At 43.5% G+C, this 16378-nt stretch overlaps 1 protein-coding gene across 9 annotated transcripts in view; it reads right to left on the reverse strand.

The window, feature by feature from the left end:
* The window catches only part of GIGYF2 (GRB10 interacting GYF protein 2), a 2932407-nt gene that overhangs the window by 724710 nt on the left and 2191319 nt on the right, over positions 1-16378 (reverse strand). For all 9 annotated transcript variants that reach the window (XM_044070588.1, XM_044070589.1, XM_044070593.1 and 6 more), the window contains one exon: positions 549-686. In XM_044070588.1, coding sequence (XP_043926523.1) covers positions 549-686 — 138 coding nt within the window. The remainder of the gene's footprint in view (positions 1-548; positions 687-16378) is intronic.

A 16378-nucleotide genomic window follows, 5' to 3' on the forward strand; every position in this document is an offset into this window, starting at 1 on the left:
CTATTGCTCTGTTGGTTGACTATGAATAGCCAGTGGACAGATGGCTTAACAATTGCTTTTCAATAAGTAATAATAAAAAAAAAAAATCCAGAAAATGGCAAAAACTACTCTCCTTTTTAACCATACACAATTCAACATAGTATCGATGCGCTCAGCAGAGGGTATGTCTAAAAACACAAACTGGAAAGGTGGCTCTCCAACTGCAGTTAATGCCCACGATTAAGAAATTATATTGCAGCTCTGATGCCTATAAATAACACTGCCTATGCCTGTAGCTATATAAAAGCAACTTCCATTCTGCCCTCTCTTTCGAATGTGGGCAATTATAAACTGTAAATCCTACGAATTAAACTATCTTTCACTAACACATTCTAAGAAAGAAAAAAAAACTTTTACTTAGAAATATGACTTCACTCTTGCACTTCTGACATTTCTCTCCCATTTGAATTAGACAGGCACCCCTGTTTTTTGCCAACTTTCAGCCATACCATCCAAATAAGAGACAATCTACTCTTGCTTACTACTGCATCTCAAAAACTGTTACATACCTGTTTTCGATGGGCAAGTTCCTCTTCCCTCCGTTTCAGCTCTTCCTTCTGCTGTTTTTGACGCATCTCCTCTTGTAGTTTTCTTTCTTCTTCCTCCTTTTTTACCCGACGCTCTGCCTCCCTCCTTTCTTGTTCAAGCTGAAAGAATGTACCCATGAAATGTAAACAGAATCCTCATTTTTAAATTGTGAGCTCTGTACCACCTAAATATGAACTATGACAACAGTATGCCAGTATAAGAGTACCCTAAACCAAACTTGAGAAAAAATGAACTTCAGCACAACACAATAAAATGGAATGCACAAAAAATGCAGTTAAACAGATATCTAAATAAAATCAAGCAACTGAATACTTAATGTTACAATTAATCCTATTAGGTTAAGTTGCAAAACTACTGTCACTGTATATTTTAACCTCTGTCTTAAATCTTTAGGTAATTCTTCCTAAATTAACTCCTGCTAGTAAGTGCCAAACCCAGGGCATATAAGGGTAAACCAAGAACTACAATTCAGAAGAACCAAGTCTGACTGGCTATCCAAGAAATGCAGGTGTTGGTAAGGGATATCAGGTATGTGCGCATCCAACACTGGCACACATCTCACTGAAGGAAGGCTACCTTATCCAATGCATGTCTCATATCTAGCAAATATGGGTGCTGCAGCATGCAATGGTGCAGGCCAAGATAACCATGCCCAGATCTCACTGGCAGAGAAATGAGAATACTATGCATGTTACACTGCCATACGGTGCAACCACAAAAGTGGTTAAACGAAAACCATGAGGGCTGTCTTGTAGAATGGGGTCAGGACACATGGATGACTGATGTTCAAGATGGGACCAGGAGAATAAGATACTGGAAGAAACTATACTGTTCACTATTTTTGCTACATTTATGATGCAACCACTAACAGCATGATGTTCCTTAAAATGAACTGCTACAGGACTAGAAGAATCCATGTATTTTTATTTATAAACAACTTCTCATTAAATTTTTCATACCATTCCACATCTATATCAGAAATAATGACTTTCACATCCTATGACTCTTTGCAAGCAGCAGCAGAGAAGAAACTACCACCCCATATGCACACAAGAAAATATGCAAAACGCTGAACAACTGGTATAAGATGAGAAGGCACTAGTACTGAGGGATGCTCAAGCTAGTTGTGTTATGGGGAGTGCAGAGACCAGCACAAAAGTCGCAATCCTACTAGCAAGTGTGCATATTCTACTACTACACAAAAAAAAACTAAAGGACTACAGACTGGACAAGGGATCCTTGCAGTTTAGAATCAGCATGACCACAAGAAGATGCCTGTGTAAAATTGAGTTTTGGTGGCTAGTGGTAGAAAACACTGCTGCTGAGTAAACTCTCATTTTAGAAGTTGGTAGTTTCCTAAAGTACAGTTTTGTACCTACCATAAATGTAGATGTTCGAGTGTTCACACTGCTGCAGTCTTGGGTTATCCTGCCGTCAGGCGGTCCCCACAGTTGGCCAGAGTTCCAAAGTCTTGGTCCGAAGTCGGTTGCTGTCGCTTCTTCCCTGACGTCAGTGCGCCAAGGGTATATAAGATGCATCCAATGCCATTTTCTTCAGTTTTTCTTGCCCCAGATGTCAGGTGCCCCCAAGTAGGTAGGCAATACATATTGCTAAATAACAAGTATACATATAAAATAAAAACAATACCTTCAGTTACAAGCAAATACACCACAAAGGTTGTATAGGATAGTAAGGTATAGATACGGCCAGCTAGTTCACAGGGGATGGAGGGAGGGTAACCTGGACTGCAGCAGTGTGAACACTCGAACATCTACATTTATGGTAGGTACAAAACTGTACTATACTCATTGTGTTACACTGCTGCAGTCATCACACTTGGGTAGAATCCCAAAGCTAAGGTTTGGTGGCTGGTCTATAAAGAGTTAAGATTGGCTATGAGGCCCTGCAGAACTGCAGTGGCAAATCCTGCTCTGGATTTAGAGTAAAGAGGCAGGTGGTAATGCTTGGTAAAGGTGTGCACTGAACTCCAAGTTGCAGCCTCCAAAATTTCCTTGGTAGGTACTCCTCTGAGAAAGGCCGTTAAAGTGGCTGTAGCCCTGGTGGAATGTGGCCTAATGCTATTTGGGACTGATTTTCTATGCTGTGTGTAGCAGTAATGAATACAGTGTCCTATCCTTTTGGATACTGAATGCTTTGAGATAGCCTTGCCCTGTGATCCTGCAGTACATGCTACAAACAGTTACTCAGTTTTCCTGATAGCTTTTGTTTTGTCCAAGTAGAAGCGTAGCTGCCTGTGTATGTCCAAAGAATGCAGAAGTTTCTCCCCTTTATTCTGGGGGTTTGGATAAAAAGTTGGCAAATGGATGGTTTGGTTAAGAGCCACACTAGATACCACCTTTGGCATAAAGGCAGGGTTTGTCCTTAAAGAAATCCTGTCCTGATGAAAAATTATAAAAGGTTCCACTGCCATTAATGCCTGTAGCTCTGAGACTCTTCGTGCTGAAGTTACTGCCAGGAGCAGAGCTGTTTTCCATGATAAAAATTTTAGATCGGCTGTATTGGCTGGCTCAGAAGGTGGCAGGGTCAATTTTTCCAAAATGAAGTTGAGGTCCCAAGTTGGTGTTGGTGCTCTCCGGGGCGGTCTTATGTTTTTAGCCCCTCTGAGGTACTGCTTTAGCAAGGGATGAGAGAATAAAGGATGATCCGTGCTATAATGTGCTGAAATGGCGGAGGCGTGGATCTTAATTGATGAGAAGGATAGGCCTTTGTCCAGCATCTCAGTTAAGTATTGTAAAATCTGAGGAATGTTTGGAACAAGAAGGTCAAGGCTTAGAGCCTGGTTCCAGGCGCAGAATCTCTTCCATTTTTCTGAGTAAGCTTTCCTGGTGCTAGGCCTCCTGGCCTCCAAAACGACATCCATAACCGCTTTAGAGAGAGGTGTTGCCTGTCTGACTAATGAATCTGCCATGCAGCCAGGTTTAGGGTTTTGAGCTGACCGTGCAGGATCTGATTGTATTGTTGAGTCAGAAGGTGTGGAATTTGAGGCAAAATCCATGGTGGGCCTTGAGCTAGGTTCCTTAAGATAGGGTACCAGTGCTGGCGTGGCCAAGTCTGGAGCAATCAGGACCATCTGTGGTTTCTCTTGTCTGGCTTTTAGGAGTAGAGGCAGGAAGGCATAAACTTTTAGGTTTTTCCAGCTGAACAAAAGAGCATCCACTTTCCATGCTTGTATGTGATAAGTCCTTATGTAAAATTTTTGTAGTTGACAATTCAATGGGGAGACAAAAAGATCTATGTCTGGGCATCCCCATTTTTGTGTTACTATGCTGAAGATTTGTGGATTCAATTTCCATTCGTGAGGGTCCATGATATTTCTGCTTAGATCGTCTGCCAGAGTATTTTTCTCTCCTGGCAGGAATTGTGCTTGCAGGTGAACTTGGTACATTAGAGCTGTGTTCCACAAGGTCATGGCTTGCCTGCATAGGGGGTAGGAATGAGTGCCCCCTTGCTTGTTTATGTACCACATTACTATGGTGTTGTCGGTCTTTAATAATAATTGTCCTGGATGCAAAAGGTCCTTGAAAGCTGTTAGGGCATTTTGAACAGCCAACATCTCTTTTTGATTGATGTGAAGATGCATCTGGTCTGTGGTCTACTTGCCCTGAATGCATTTTCCTGCCATGTGTGCTCCCCAGGCATACTCCGAAGCATCTGTTGTTAGAGTTTGCCTGGCTGTGGATTGGGTAAAAGGCTGACCCTTGTTTAGGTGACATGCCTGTGCCCACCATCGAAACTCCTGTTGTAGGCAGGGAATCATTGCTTCTAAACTGTGAGAGTGTTGAGTCCAAACACTTTTTAGGTACCATTGTAATTTCCTCATATGCAGTCTGGCATATGGTATTAGTAGTATGCAGGATGCCATGAATCCCAGGGCCTGCAGAATTTTTCTTGCAGGGAGATGGGACTTTTTTGCCAGCAACTGAAAATATTGAGTCAGTTGAACTTGTTTGTCTGACGTGAGGTAAGTCATCTGGCCCATTGTATTTAAGCTGGCACCCAGGAATATAATCTGTTGTGAGAGCACTAGTTTTGACTTCTTTTCGTTTACTGTGTACCCTAGAGAAGTTAGCAACCTTTTTACAAATGCCAGATGCTGTAGAAGAATATCCGTTGTCTCTGCTTGAATGAAGCAGTCATCCATGTATGGATATATTTGAATTCCTTTTTGTCTGCAAAACGCAATTACTGGTGCCAGGCACTTTGTGAAGACCCTGGGCGCAGTAGATAAGCCAAAGGGCAGTGCAGAGAATTGGTAGTGCATTGTACCAGCTTTGAATCTGAGGTATCTTCTGCAATTTTGTCTGATAGGGACATGCAGGTATGCCTCTTTGAGGTCCAGAGTAACAAGCCAAGCCTTCTTGCCCAGCATGGGTAGAAGCTGCTGTAGTGTCAACATTTTGAATTTCGGAATATCCAGATAAGTATTTAGAATTGAAAGGTCTAGTATGGGGCTCCAGGCCTTGTCCTTTCTGGGGACCAGGAAGAGTCTTGAGTAAAATCCTTGTCCTTGTTCCTGCTGTGGTACTTTCTGAATAGCTCTCATGTCCATGAGGGCTGAAATTTGTTTTTGTGCCTTTGCCCATTGATTTTGTGGCAGGTCTGGCATTCTTTTTAGCCTTGGTAAAGTATGAAAGTGGAACCTGTAACCTTGAGACACAATATTCAGAACCCATTTGTCTTGGGTGATTGGCAGTTTTGAGAAAAAAGTGCTAGTTTTCCCCGCAAGGGGGCTTCCAAAAGGGAAGTGCTTGGCGTACGAAGGGGAAAGTCATCGTCACTGTTTCCTTTAAGTTTGAGACTTGTCCTCACCTCCTTTTGGGGTTGAGGTGCCCCATTGTCGTTGTCTGTTTGAGCCTTGGGGTTGAGATCTGCCTCTTGGGCGTCTGTATCTCCCTCTCTGTGGCCTGTGTGACACTGGAAAGGACCAATTTTTTGTAGGCCAATTTCTGCTAAATCGCGGTGGCTGTACCTGTAAGAAATCCTTGACTGTCTGCATAGATTTAGCTTTATCCTCCATTTTCCTTAACACCTCTTCTGCCTTAACACCAAACAAGGTATCATGCTGTAAAGGAGCATCCAATAATTTTGCCTTAACATGATCAGGTAAACTCTGTTCTTTTAACCAAGCATGCCTTCGAATCACTGAACCTGTAACTGCGTCTCTACAAGAGGCCTCTAGAGAATCAAAACCACATTGCAGAGTATGTTTTCCCACCTGTTCAACTGCATGCAATAAATCCTGCATTTCTTTACAATCAGGAGCTTCTGAGCCTGCAAGCATTTTCTGTTTTAACTGAGCCATTAAATATTGTTGGTACTTAAGCATGTGAAACTGGCAATTTAAAGCTCTTACTGCTAAGTTGCAGAAGTGTATACTTTCTTCCCCCATCTATCCAAAGCTCTGGAATCTCTGTCAGAGGGTACTGGATTTTTTGAAATGGAAGCCTTAATCCCTTTTGGACCCTGGGAAATAGTTTCTGGATCAGCAGAAGGGTTTTTATAAAGAAACTTGTGAGAGTCAGGGACTCTGTAGTACCTATCTGGCTTGGCTGGTGCAGGCGGCAAGGAATCGGGAGATAAGCTGGATTCAGAGAACACATCATCCACAATATCTAGAATAGGCAGAATAGCCAGGACCCTGTGCTGAGGCAATAAAAGGAAATCTCTGAGCCTTTTCTTAGATACTGAGTAATCCTGACTTTCCCAATGGAAATGCTCCCTCATGGTATGTAAAGTTTCCCCAAAAGAATAATCCTCAGGAGGAGAGGCTGAAGGGATAGATTCTTCAGCATCAGAGTCCTCATAGGGGGGTAGACAGTACCCCTGGTCTGAAGAGGAATCAGAGGAAATGGAAACCTGATCAGAGGAATTGTAGTCTGTATTCCTGCCTAGGCCTTTTCTCAGGAGGGGGATGGGAACCCCTGATTAGAGTAATGTGGTCTTCGGCCATTTTAAGCATCTGTTTCTTAGGCATGGAGGTTTGTCCAGGAGAATGCTGTACTTGTCTTTAGTGATACTTTTGTCTAGGCTGTTGTTTTAATGGTAAGTTGTGAAGGTCTGAAAACACCCTCAGAAGCCAATGCCTGCTCAGCGGCTCCGGACCCATCTGAGGGATTAGTTTCCGTAGGCCCAATACCTTGAGTTTTCAGAGGCCTAGTCTCCACGTGGGAGTCTGAGGCAGCCTGCGGCTCTGAGGTAGTGGGTGTCAGGGGCTACGAAAGTGCCTCACTGAGAACCAGCGGCTGGCCTAGAAGAGGTTTCGTCGTCGGTTTTGGACCTCGGATGTCTGTTTTTATCCTCTTCCTTGCGTTTTTTCGGTATTGCGGTCATCGGTTGATTCGACGGCATAGTATAATTGAACTTTCGGCCAAAGTAGTGCAAAGCAAAATCAAAACGTCTTTTTATAGCACGTTTGTTAAATCTAGCACAAAACCGACAACTAGTGACGTCGTGATCAGGGTCTAGGCATGGAATACAGTAAGAGTGGAAGTCCTTATGAGGTATTTGCTTTCCACAAGAAATACAATTATTAACTTTTTCTGACATCGGTCTGAGGCAAGAAAAAAGTTTCCCCAATGGGGTACTTAGCTTTATTGAAAACTTCGGATCTGAAATTCGACTTCGAAAATCTCAGCAGTCGGCCGACCGGCACTTGCGAACTGCTTCTGCTTCGGGCACCGCACGGCAAGAAAGGCTGAAGAAAATGGCATTGGATGCATCTTGTATACCCCTGGCGCACTGACGTCAGGGAAGAAGCGACAGCAACCGACGCCAGACCAAGACTTTGGAACTCTGGCCGACTGCGGGACCGCCTGATGGCAGGATAACCCAAGTGTGATGACTGCAGCAGTGTAACACGATGAACATCTGCTTATTACTTAATGTTCAGATCATACCATATTAGCTTTTGTTTACCAAATGATTTATTCATATTTCTTTTTAAACAAAGTACACACCAGAAGAGGCCTGTTTGTGCAGAAATAAGATAAAATGAACAGTTTTGTGACAGGCATTTACCATTAAAATTATCTGCGACTAATGGGCTAAGCAAGCTTAGACACAATAAACTGAAACCCAATAAACTGATGGAAAAACAAGCCCAAAGAGACTAAAACCAAAACCGAAGCTTGTTTTCGAAAACGTATATGACTTGTGGCTTTTACACTACTTGTATTGAATAAACACAGCTTGTACTGAACCAAGCATTTTGTTCGAGTTTCTGACCTTCATTTGGAATTCCCTAACAAGCTTCGGTTTAAGCTTAGACACAATGTTGGCTGCATGTACAGAGTAGAGACTACAAGCTGGCAATATCCATTTGAGGTGAATGCACTGGTCCCCAGAGCTCAATGTCAGATGTGTTAATACTGCCTGGGTGTCTCATTCAATAGCAAGAATACAAACCAAAACGCAAGGAAGAATGGCCTCCACTGGTGATGCAGATTCTCTTGTGGTAGAAGTATGAATGTTTCTGACCATTTAGGAGTGAGTTCTGCTAAATAATGATTATGTATTTACAAGTAACAGATACTGTACCTGCATTCAATGGTCTTAACTATGCTGCAGTGATTGTTCAAGAAACAGTTATTTCCTTAAGCATTAATAAAAGATTTACAAAACAGCAAGAAAGTCATCTGCCTGAGGAGCATCATGTGGCCATGGCACAACAGTCAGTTACTGAAATACATATTATTCTACATAAAGGAATTCCTGGCCCACATGTGACATTAATGATCCCGGCTAAATGATCCAGCCAACATACAAAAGCTTTTGGGTACCTTGCTCACACACTTTACAACAACTGGACCACTGGAGCACAACAGTGTGCCCGTATAAAAGTGGGTGTATAGATGCCAACATTCAGAGCTTTCTTGCCTCTAACAAAGGGAGGTTAAAACAGGAAAAAATAGCAAATTCAAATTCCCAATCCTATGTCACAGCAGAAAGAGGGATGAAGGAGGACCCCATCCCAGCCAGGGGACAACTGCTTAGGAAAATAAATAAAAATAAGAGAAAAAGGAGAACGGGGGGATGTTAGTACTGCAACAGTGATCTATTTAAATATTTATTATTATGGTAGGTGTACTTAACTGTACTATGTCCATCATTAGACCACTGTTCTAGTAGCACAAAGCTGCATCTAATCATAACCAAAATTTACAAAGAGTTGAGGATGCAGGACCAGAGTCTAGAAGACCCAAAAAAATCATATCAAACAAAGTTTGTTCAGTCTCTGGAAAAAGAATCAGCATTCTACTATTTAGTGAAAGTTTGCAGTAAGGACAAAAGTTGTTGCCTCTAGAAGAGCTGAAAGTCCCCAACATAGCCACTGCTCTAATAGTGTGCCTTAGCATTCTTGGGAGAGGGAAGGATCTTTTCCATGGTGAGAACAGACAAACACAGCCTAGGAAAAGGTTACAATGGATATAAAATATTTACACATCTCGGTTAAAATACCAAGTTTTTGTGATATAAAAAAATTAGATCACAATAAATCATTTCAAAACTTTTCCCACCTTTAATGTGACCTATAACCTGCATAATTCAATTGAAAAACAAACAAATCTGTTAGGGGGAAAAAAAAAACGTATGATAAGCTGGTTGCACAAGTGTGCACACCCTTAAACTAATACTTTGGTGAAGCACCTTTTGATTTAATTTGAGCATTCAGTCTTCTTGGGTACACACCTGCCATCAATTAGAGAGACTCTGATTAACCCCAAGTAAAGTTCAGCGGTTCTAGTAGGATTTTACTGACATTTACTCAGTTGTCTGCTACAGTAAAAGCCATGGTTCGCAGAGAGCTTACAAAGCATCAAAAGGATCTCATTGTTGAAAGGTATCAGTCAGGGGAAGGGTACAAAAAAATTTCCACAGCACTGGATATGCCATGGAACACAGTGAAGAAGGTCTTCAAAAAGTGGAGAAAATATGGGACAACAGTGACATTGGAAAGAACTGGACGTGCCCTCAAAACTGATGAAAAGACAAGACAAAAACTGGTCAGGGAGGCTGCCAAGAGACCTACAGCAACACTGGAGGAGCTGTAGGAATTTCTGGCAAGTACTGGTTGCGGACTACATGTGACAACATCTCTCGTATTCCCCAAATGTCTGGACTAAGGGGCAGGGTTTCAAGACAAAAGCCTTTAAACATCCAGGCCTGGCTAAAATTTGCAAAACAATACATCAAGTCTCCAAAAAGCATGTGGGAAAATGTGTTATGGTCTGATGACACGAAAGTTGAACTTTTCGGCCACAATTCCAAAAGGTACGTTTGGCGCAAAAACAGCACTTTGCATCACTAAAAGAGCATCATCCTCACGGTGAAGCACGGTGGTGGCAGTATCATGCTTAGGGATGGGCTTCTTCAGCTGGAACTGGGGCTTTAATCAAGGTGGAGGGAATTATGAACAATCCCAAATACCAGTCACTTTTGGCCCCAACCCTTCAGGCATCTGCTAGAAAGCTCTGAAAATGAAGAGGAATTTCATCTTTCAGCACGACAATGACCACAAGCTTACAACCAAATCAACAAAAGAATGGTTTCACCAGAAGAAAAATAAAGTTTTGGAATGGCCCAGCCAGAGCCCACACCTAAATCCAATAGAAAATTTGTGGGGTGACCTGAAGAGGGCTGAGCACAAGAGATACCCTCGCAATCTGACAGATTTGGAGTGCTTTTGCGAGGAAGAGTGGACAAATACTGCCATGCTGATAGACTCCTATCCAAAAAGAATGAATGCTGTAATTAAATCAAAAGGTACTTCAACAAAGTATTAGTTTATGGGTGTGCACACTTATGCAACCAGCTTATTGTACTTTTTTTTATTTTTTATACATTTTCCCTTAACAGATTTGTTTGTTTTTCAATTGAATTGTACAGGTCATTAGATCACATTAAAGGTGGGAAAAGTTTTGAAATGATTTATTGTGGTCTCGTGTTTTATATTACAGAAACCTGGCATTTTAACAGGGTTGTGTACACTTTTTATATCCACTGTATGTTCTTACCATAATGTTCCACCTGTGTTGTTCATCTTCATTTCCATTAACCTGTGGGTAGTGGTTCCAATCCTTGGAACGGATCAGTCACTTTTTTACAGCTTGAGCTTCCTGGCTTGAACATCTCCCTAAACCCACAACGCCCCGCTCCCAAAACATACCACAGATCAAGTTTGCCAGAAAGGCATAGCACATAAACATATTTTACACTACAGAAATTACACAACTCTACAAACTAAGTAACATCAGGGGCTCAACATAAGGAATCGACATTCCTTTGAACATTCAACCAAGCTTTCCAAAGACTTGGATAGTGGAATGGGGGTGGGGGGGTGGTAAGGTTAATGGAAATGAAGATGGACAACGCAGATGAAACATTATGGTAAGAACATAACTTCGTTGTCTGATGTTGCCCTCTTCATTTCATTAAACTGTGGGACAGATTCCCCAACCACTAAGATTCAGGGTGGCCCTTATGGAAGGATATTTCAAAGCAAGGCAGAGCCAAAAGCACTTCTAATCCTGGATAGGATGTCCAATTTGTAATGCGTAATAAACATGTGGGGGATTAGATCAAGTAGCTGCAGTGCAAATTTCCTTGCTAGAAACTCTAGACCAAAAAGCCTGAAAAGTAGCCATGGATCTTCCAGAGTGGGCCTTAATTTGTCCTGACAAGGGAATGTTTTTGGAAGAGTAAATAAAATGTACTACAGTCGTTCAATTATCTAGCTAGTGAGACTTTGGTAATAGGTTCAACTCTTTTTGCTACAGAAAAAGATATGAAAAGCTGATCAGACTTCGTACAGGGCTTGGTTCTGTGTAAATAAAAACAAAGCTTTCTATGAACATCAAGCAAATGTAGAGCATATATTCACCCATGTTTTGATAATTCGGGGAAAAAAAAGACTGGAAGACTGATGGACTGATTAATGTTCCATTCCTTAGCCACCTTGCATAAAAACGAAGGATTAGTACACAACTCTATCCTTATGAAAAATCAAATATGGAAATTTTGAAGAAAGGGCATGAAGTTCAAACACTCTTCTTGCAGACGTGATGGCTATTAGAAAAAGTTTTCCAAAAAAGGAATTTCAAATCCACAGTAGCTGGACGCTCAAAGGGCAAGTGGACCAAGGCTTACAAAATCATAGCTAAATCCCAAGGTGGAGTAGGATCTTATCACTGGAGGCTGGAGTAAGAAAGTGCCCCTAAGGAATGTTTTACAAAGCTTAGAAGCAGCAAGGGATAAGGAATCCAAGCTAACATGAAAATTGGATATGGCTGCTAAATGGACTTTGATGGTGGAACAACTAGCCTCATCACTGAAAAGAGAAGCCAAAAAGTCAAGAACGGTGGCAACTGGTGCTGTAAAGGGATCTATTTGTGTTTGTTCAGCCCAAATAGAAAATCTTTTCCACTTGCTTTTATAAACCTTACGTATCAAAGACCTATGTGAGGAGACCAAAATCTCTCGAACAGGGGAAGAAAGCCTGGGTTATCTTGCCATCATCAGAAGTGGAGAAACCATGTGGTTAGCTTCAGGCCCTGTATGTCTGGATGGGGATGCCCTAATGGGCGAGGGCAGATCTGGGACTGGATCCAACCTCATAGGAGGGCAAACCAGATAAGACCAAAGAAAGGTGAACCAAGTTTGTTGAGGCCAAAAGGGAGCAATGAGGATAACTTTGCTCTGCAACCTGAAAGCTTTCTGTAAGAACCTGGGAATTAGTGGTATACGAGTAAAGGCATAGAGAAAAGTGGAGGGCCAAGCATGGACAAGAGCATTCCTCGATGACTATCCCCGAGGAGGGATCCAGGCAAAGTACTTGCTGCTTTTGTTGTTGAAAGAGTATGCAAACAGATCATGTCTGCCATCAGCTGATTCAGAGACAGCTCATGAGGCGTCAGCAAAACTCGACTAAGCCATTCTGCTAATATGTTGGACTCCACCAGAATGTGCATTGCTACCAGAAAGCGATTGGTAGAGATCACCCACTGCCAAACCCTCATCGCCTCTTGACATGGGAGTAGGACCTGGTTCCTTCCTGTTTGTTGAAGTACCAAACTACTGATATGTTGTCCGTTTGAACTGCAATAGTCTCTAGAGGAAGAAAGCTGTTGAGTTCTTGCAACGCTAGAAGAACCGCTCTCATCTCCAGTACACTGATATGGTAACTTGGTCTCCTGGGCCATCCACGTGCCTTGAACTGTTCAACCCAGATAATGCTACCCCCCCACATTAGCTGGGAAGCGTCTGTGGTCAACATGGCTTTTGGGGATGGAAGGATGAATGGACACCCTTGAGTAACATCTGTGAATTGTCCACCAAAGCAGAGAGGATTCCTAAGTAGTGACTAGTGAATTGCTAACGTGCACTGCAATAGCCTCATGTGGAAACGATCCATGTGTAGGAGAGTTATCACAGCCACCATCAAACCCAATGCCCTGAGAACTAAACTGGCTGGAGGCTGAGATATGGTTAGAGTTTGTCTGATATGACTACTTGGATTCGTTACCCTGTCTTACTTCAGATAAGCACAGGATATCCTTGTATTCAGACGAGCCCCAGTGAAATCTACAACCTGAACCGGATCCAAATGAGATTTCTGCATGCTGACAGTTATCCCTAGAGCTGGGGCCAGTTGTAGTAAGTAATCTCTGGTTTGAATGAATAGATGCCTGGTTACAGCATTCAGAAGCCAGTCATCCAGATACAGAAAAATCTGGTAGCCCTGCAATTTGAGATGCACTGCCACCACTGTCAAGCATTTGGTGAACAACCTGGCAGATGTGGTGAGATGAAACGGGTGTGACCTGAACTGTTAATGACTAGCTCCAAGCCTAAAATGTAGGAATTGTCTGGGACGTCTGTCCATTTCTTTATGGTAGTACATGTACGTCCTTCAGGCCCACAGAGCACATCCATTCATTAACCTTCAAGAGAGGCAGGATGGCCTGGATTGTGACCATCCTGAACTTGGTGTGCTTTATTGATTTGTTCAGAGAGGTCAGATCCAAAATAGGTCTCAAGTCCCTTGTATTTCTGAGTACCAAAATGAATCCGGAGTAAAAGCCCGATCTGACTTGATTGGAGGGGACCTCTTGGATGACTCTTTTTGTAAAAGCTTTTTCATTTCATGGGCCACATCCTCCCTTTGATTCAGTGCAACATCGAGAAGGTAACTTTTTTTCATGGGAATTTCCAGAAAGGGAATGAAGTATCCTCTGGATATGATCCTTAGCACCTACTTGTTACATCTAATGGCCTCCCAGGTTTCTAGGTGTAAGGAGAATCAGGACAGGCAGCCAACTGTTCAGGATCGCTGGAAGAGCTTGTCCTGAAAGTTTCCCCACGACCCCTGATTTTGCAGACCCCCTCGGCCTCATAGGCAGTGTCTTCCATTTGGATTATTTCCCCCACCCCTGCCCTGGGGGGAATATTTTCCCCCAAGTGTCCAGAAAAGGGCCCTGCGACCTTCAAAACCACATTTTCTTACTCCAACGCAAGTTCCTAGAGAAGGTCCTTTGTGTGGATACAGAAACGTATTCCGATGGCAGACAAGGTCTTTCCATCCTTCTCACACCGGGAGACAATCTCACGAACAGTTGGCCCAAATAAGGTGGAGCCATCACAGGGGGTGTCAATAAAGGCTTGTTTGAAAGGCTCCTCAAAATCACACAGTCTCATCCAAGCATGACACCTCATGGCAATGCCTGAACCAGCAGCCCTTGAGGTACCCTCTGCAGCGTGGGAAATCAACTTCATGGATGCAATGGCTAGTGACTGTAGAGTGGCCAGTCTGAAAAAAGGTTTTCTGATCCTCGGCAGACATGGATCCTGGGGTTAATCTAAAAAGTTCCTTTACTAAATCCCTTTGTAGCCTCGAAAAGTGAGACAAGTAGTTTAACACCCTCAAGATGAATGTGGAAGAGGCCTAAACTCTTTTTGTCATGTCTGTCCTGGGATTCTCTATTTAAGGGATGGACAGAGGAACTCTCCTGGGCAAGCTCCTTCTTGGTGACTGCCGTGACAAACATGGCATCTACAGGGATATCCTTGGCCCAAAACAACTTATCTGTGGGGTGCTGAGAATCTTGTCTGCTCTTTTTGGGATTGATTCTACTATGTCTGGTTCCATCCAAGCCCTGGAAGACACAAACTGGATCAGTGGGTCGGCTGGGGGGGACGACGACACCCAGGTAGCCTCCCACAGCACCAGTTCCTCTGGGGAAGGGTTTAGGGCTGACCCACCACCCCTCTGGCGCAGGATTTCTAAAATGTCTCCAAAGGAGACGTCATCAGGTGGTGACTTTGGGGACCCTTTCCCTTCCTTGAAATTTGTGTCCATGGTAACTGATTCCGTAGGGGAATCAGTGCGTCTCCTTTTATATAGCCTCTTCCGAGGGACCTCCTCGGTGGGATGCTCTGGGGGAGGTAATGGAAGATGCTTGGGGTTCCGTCATAGGGAGAGTGTGTAGGCTTTGGGGGACCAGCTGTCCATGCTGCAGAACTGAGGCCTTGGGCACCAGACCACTATGGATGGGGGGAGGTACAGTGGCAGAGAGCACCAAGGGTCTACCTGGATGGGGGAGAACCCCTCCACCACTTCAAAAGCCGAAGGGCTCTGAACCACTAACAGCTGTCCCATCGGGCCAAAGACACTGGAGCAGACACCTCACGGAGAGCTCGAGCCTCCTGCTTTGAAGGTGGAGTCGGAGTCAAGCTATCAAAGGTTGAAGCTCCATGGGGAAGCAGAGACTCCAAAAGCTTCGGAGTGGAAGTTATCCCCCGGAACCAACCTCGACACTATGGCTCCAAGACGCACACAGCACCAAAGCCATCAGAGCAGACTGGGTCGGGGAAACCGAGGTGAAGAGGAGATCTCTATCAGCTCTAATGCCTCGGCACTGAAGACTCCGAAATCAAGGGGCGGATTGGAGAAGGAGCCAAAGTTCAGAATGGTGAACCTCTCATGGATCTGGATGTGCAGAGAGCAGAAACAAGCCCCATCTGAATCTGGGTCACAAGGAATTGCTGCATCATTCTGCAGACGTCCTTGTAGGAAAGGCTTCGGGAAGACCTGGAAGATGCTGATGACGAAGGTCTCGAGGATCTCTTGGGAGATCAGGACTGAGGGTCTTGGAACCTGTACTGCCGGAGCCAAGCTGGGCACCAATAAAGCATGAGTCAGTGGCAAATTCCTGACAATAGAAGATGACCGAGGCGGAGGAGAAAAGGTTGGAACCAAGCTTAGTGCCGAATGAGTCGGGTCTGACATCTTTGGAGCCTTTTTAGGTGGCTTCGGGGACAAACACGCAGGACAGTGCTTCCTGCTCTTCTGGAAGAAATTAGGCTTCTTAGGAGGAGGTTGAGCCCCTGATGTTGATGGCGGAAGGAGGCTACAAGCCTTTAAGGACCAGCATACTCCCTTCTGTCTCACCAGAGCCCATGGGTGGAAGGCCTGACAAATCTTGCAAGGGGCCTCAAGATGAGAAGGCCCCAAGCAATAAACACACACACTCTGGGTGTCAAACAAGGGAATCTTCTGCCTACAGGAAGCGCATGTTTTAAAACCTTGGGGTTTCTCAGACATCATAAAAAAAAAAAACAATAAGGAGAAATAGTTTTTTTTTTTTTTTTTTTGGAAAAGGAGAGGGGGAAAGAGAGAGGACTAGCTGAAGAGAAACCATGCTAAAAGAGAAAGGATTCAACTAAATTTGAACTATAAAAGTAACTACCCCAAATTATAAGACAAACGGAAAAT

Source organism: Protopterus annectens, chromosome 4.part1 (assembly GCF_019279795.1).
Source record: "Protopterus annectens isolate FY-2018-M chromosome 4.part1, PAN1.0, whole genome shotgun sequence".
Taxonomy (NCBI): Eukaryota; Metazoa; Chordata; order Ceratodontiformes; family Protopteridae; genus Protopterus; species Protopterus annectens.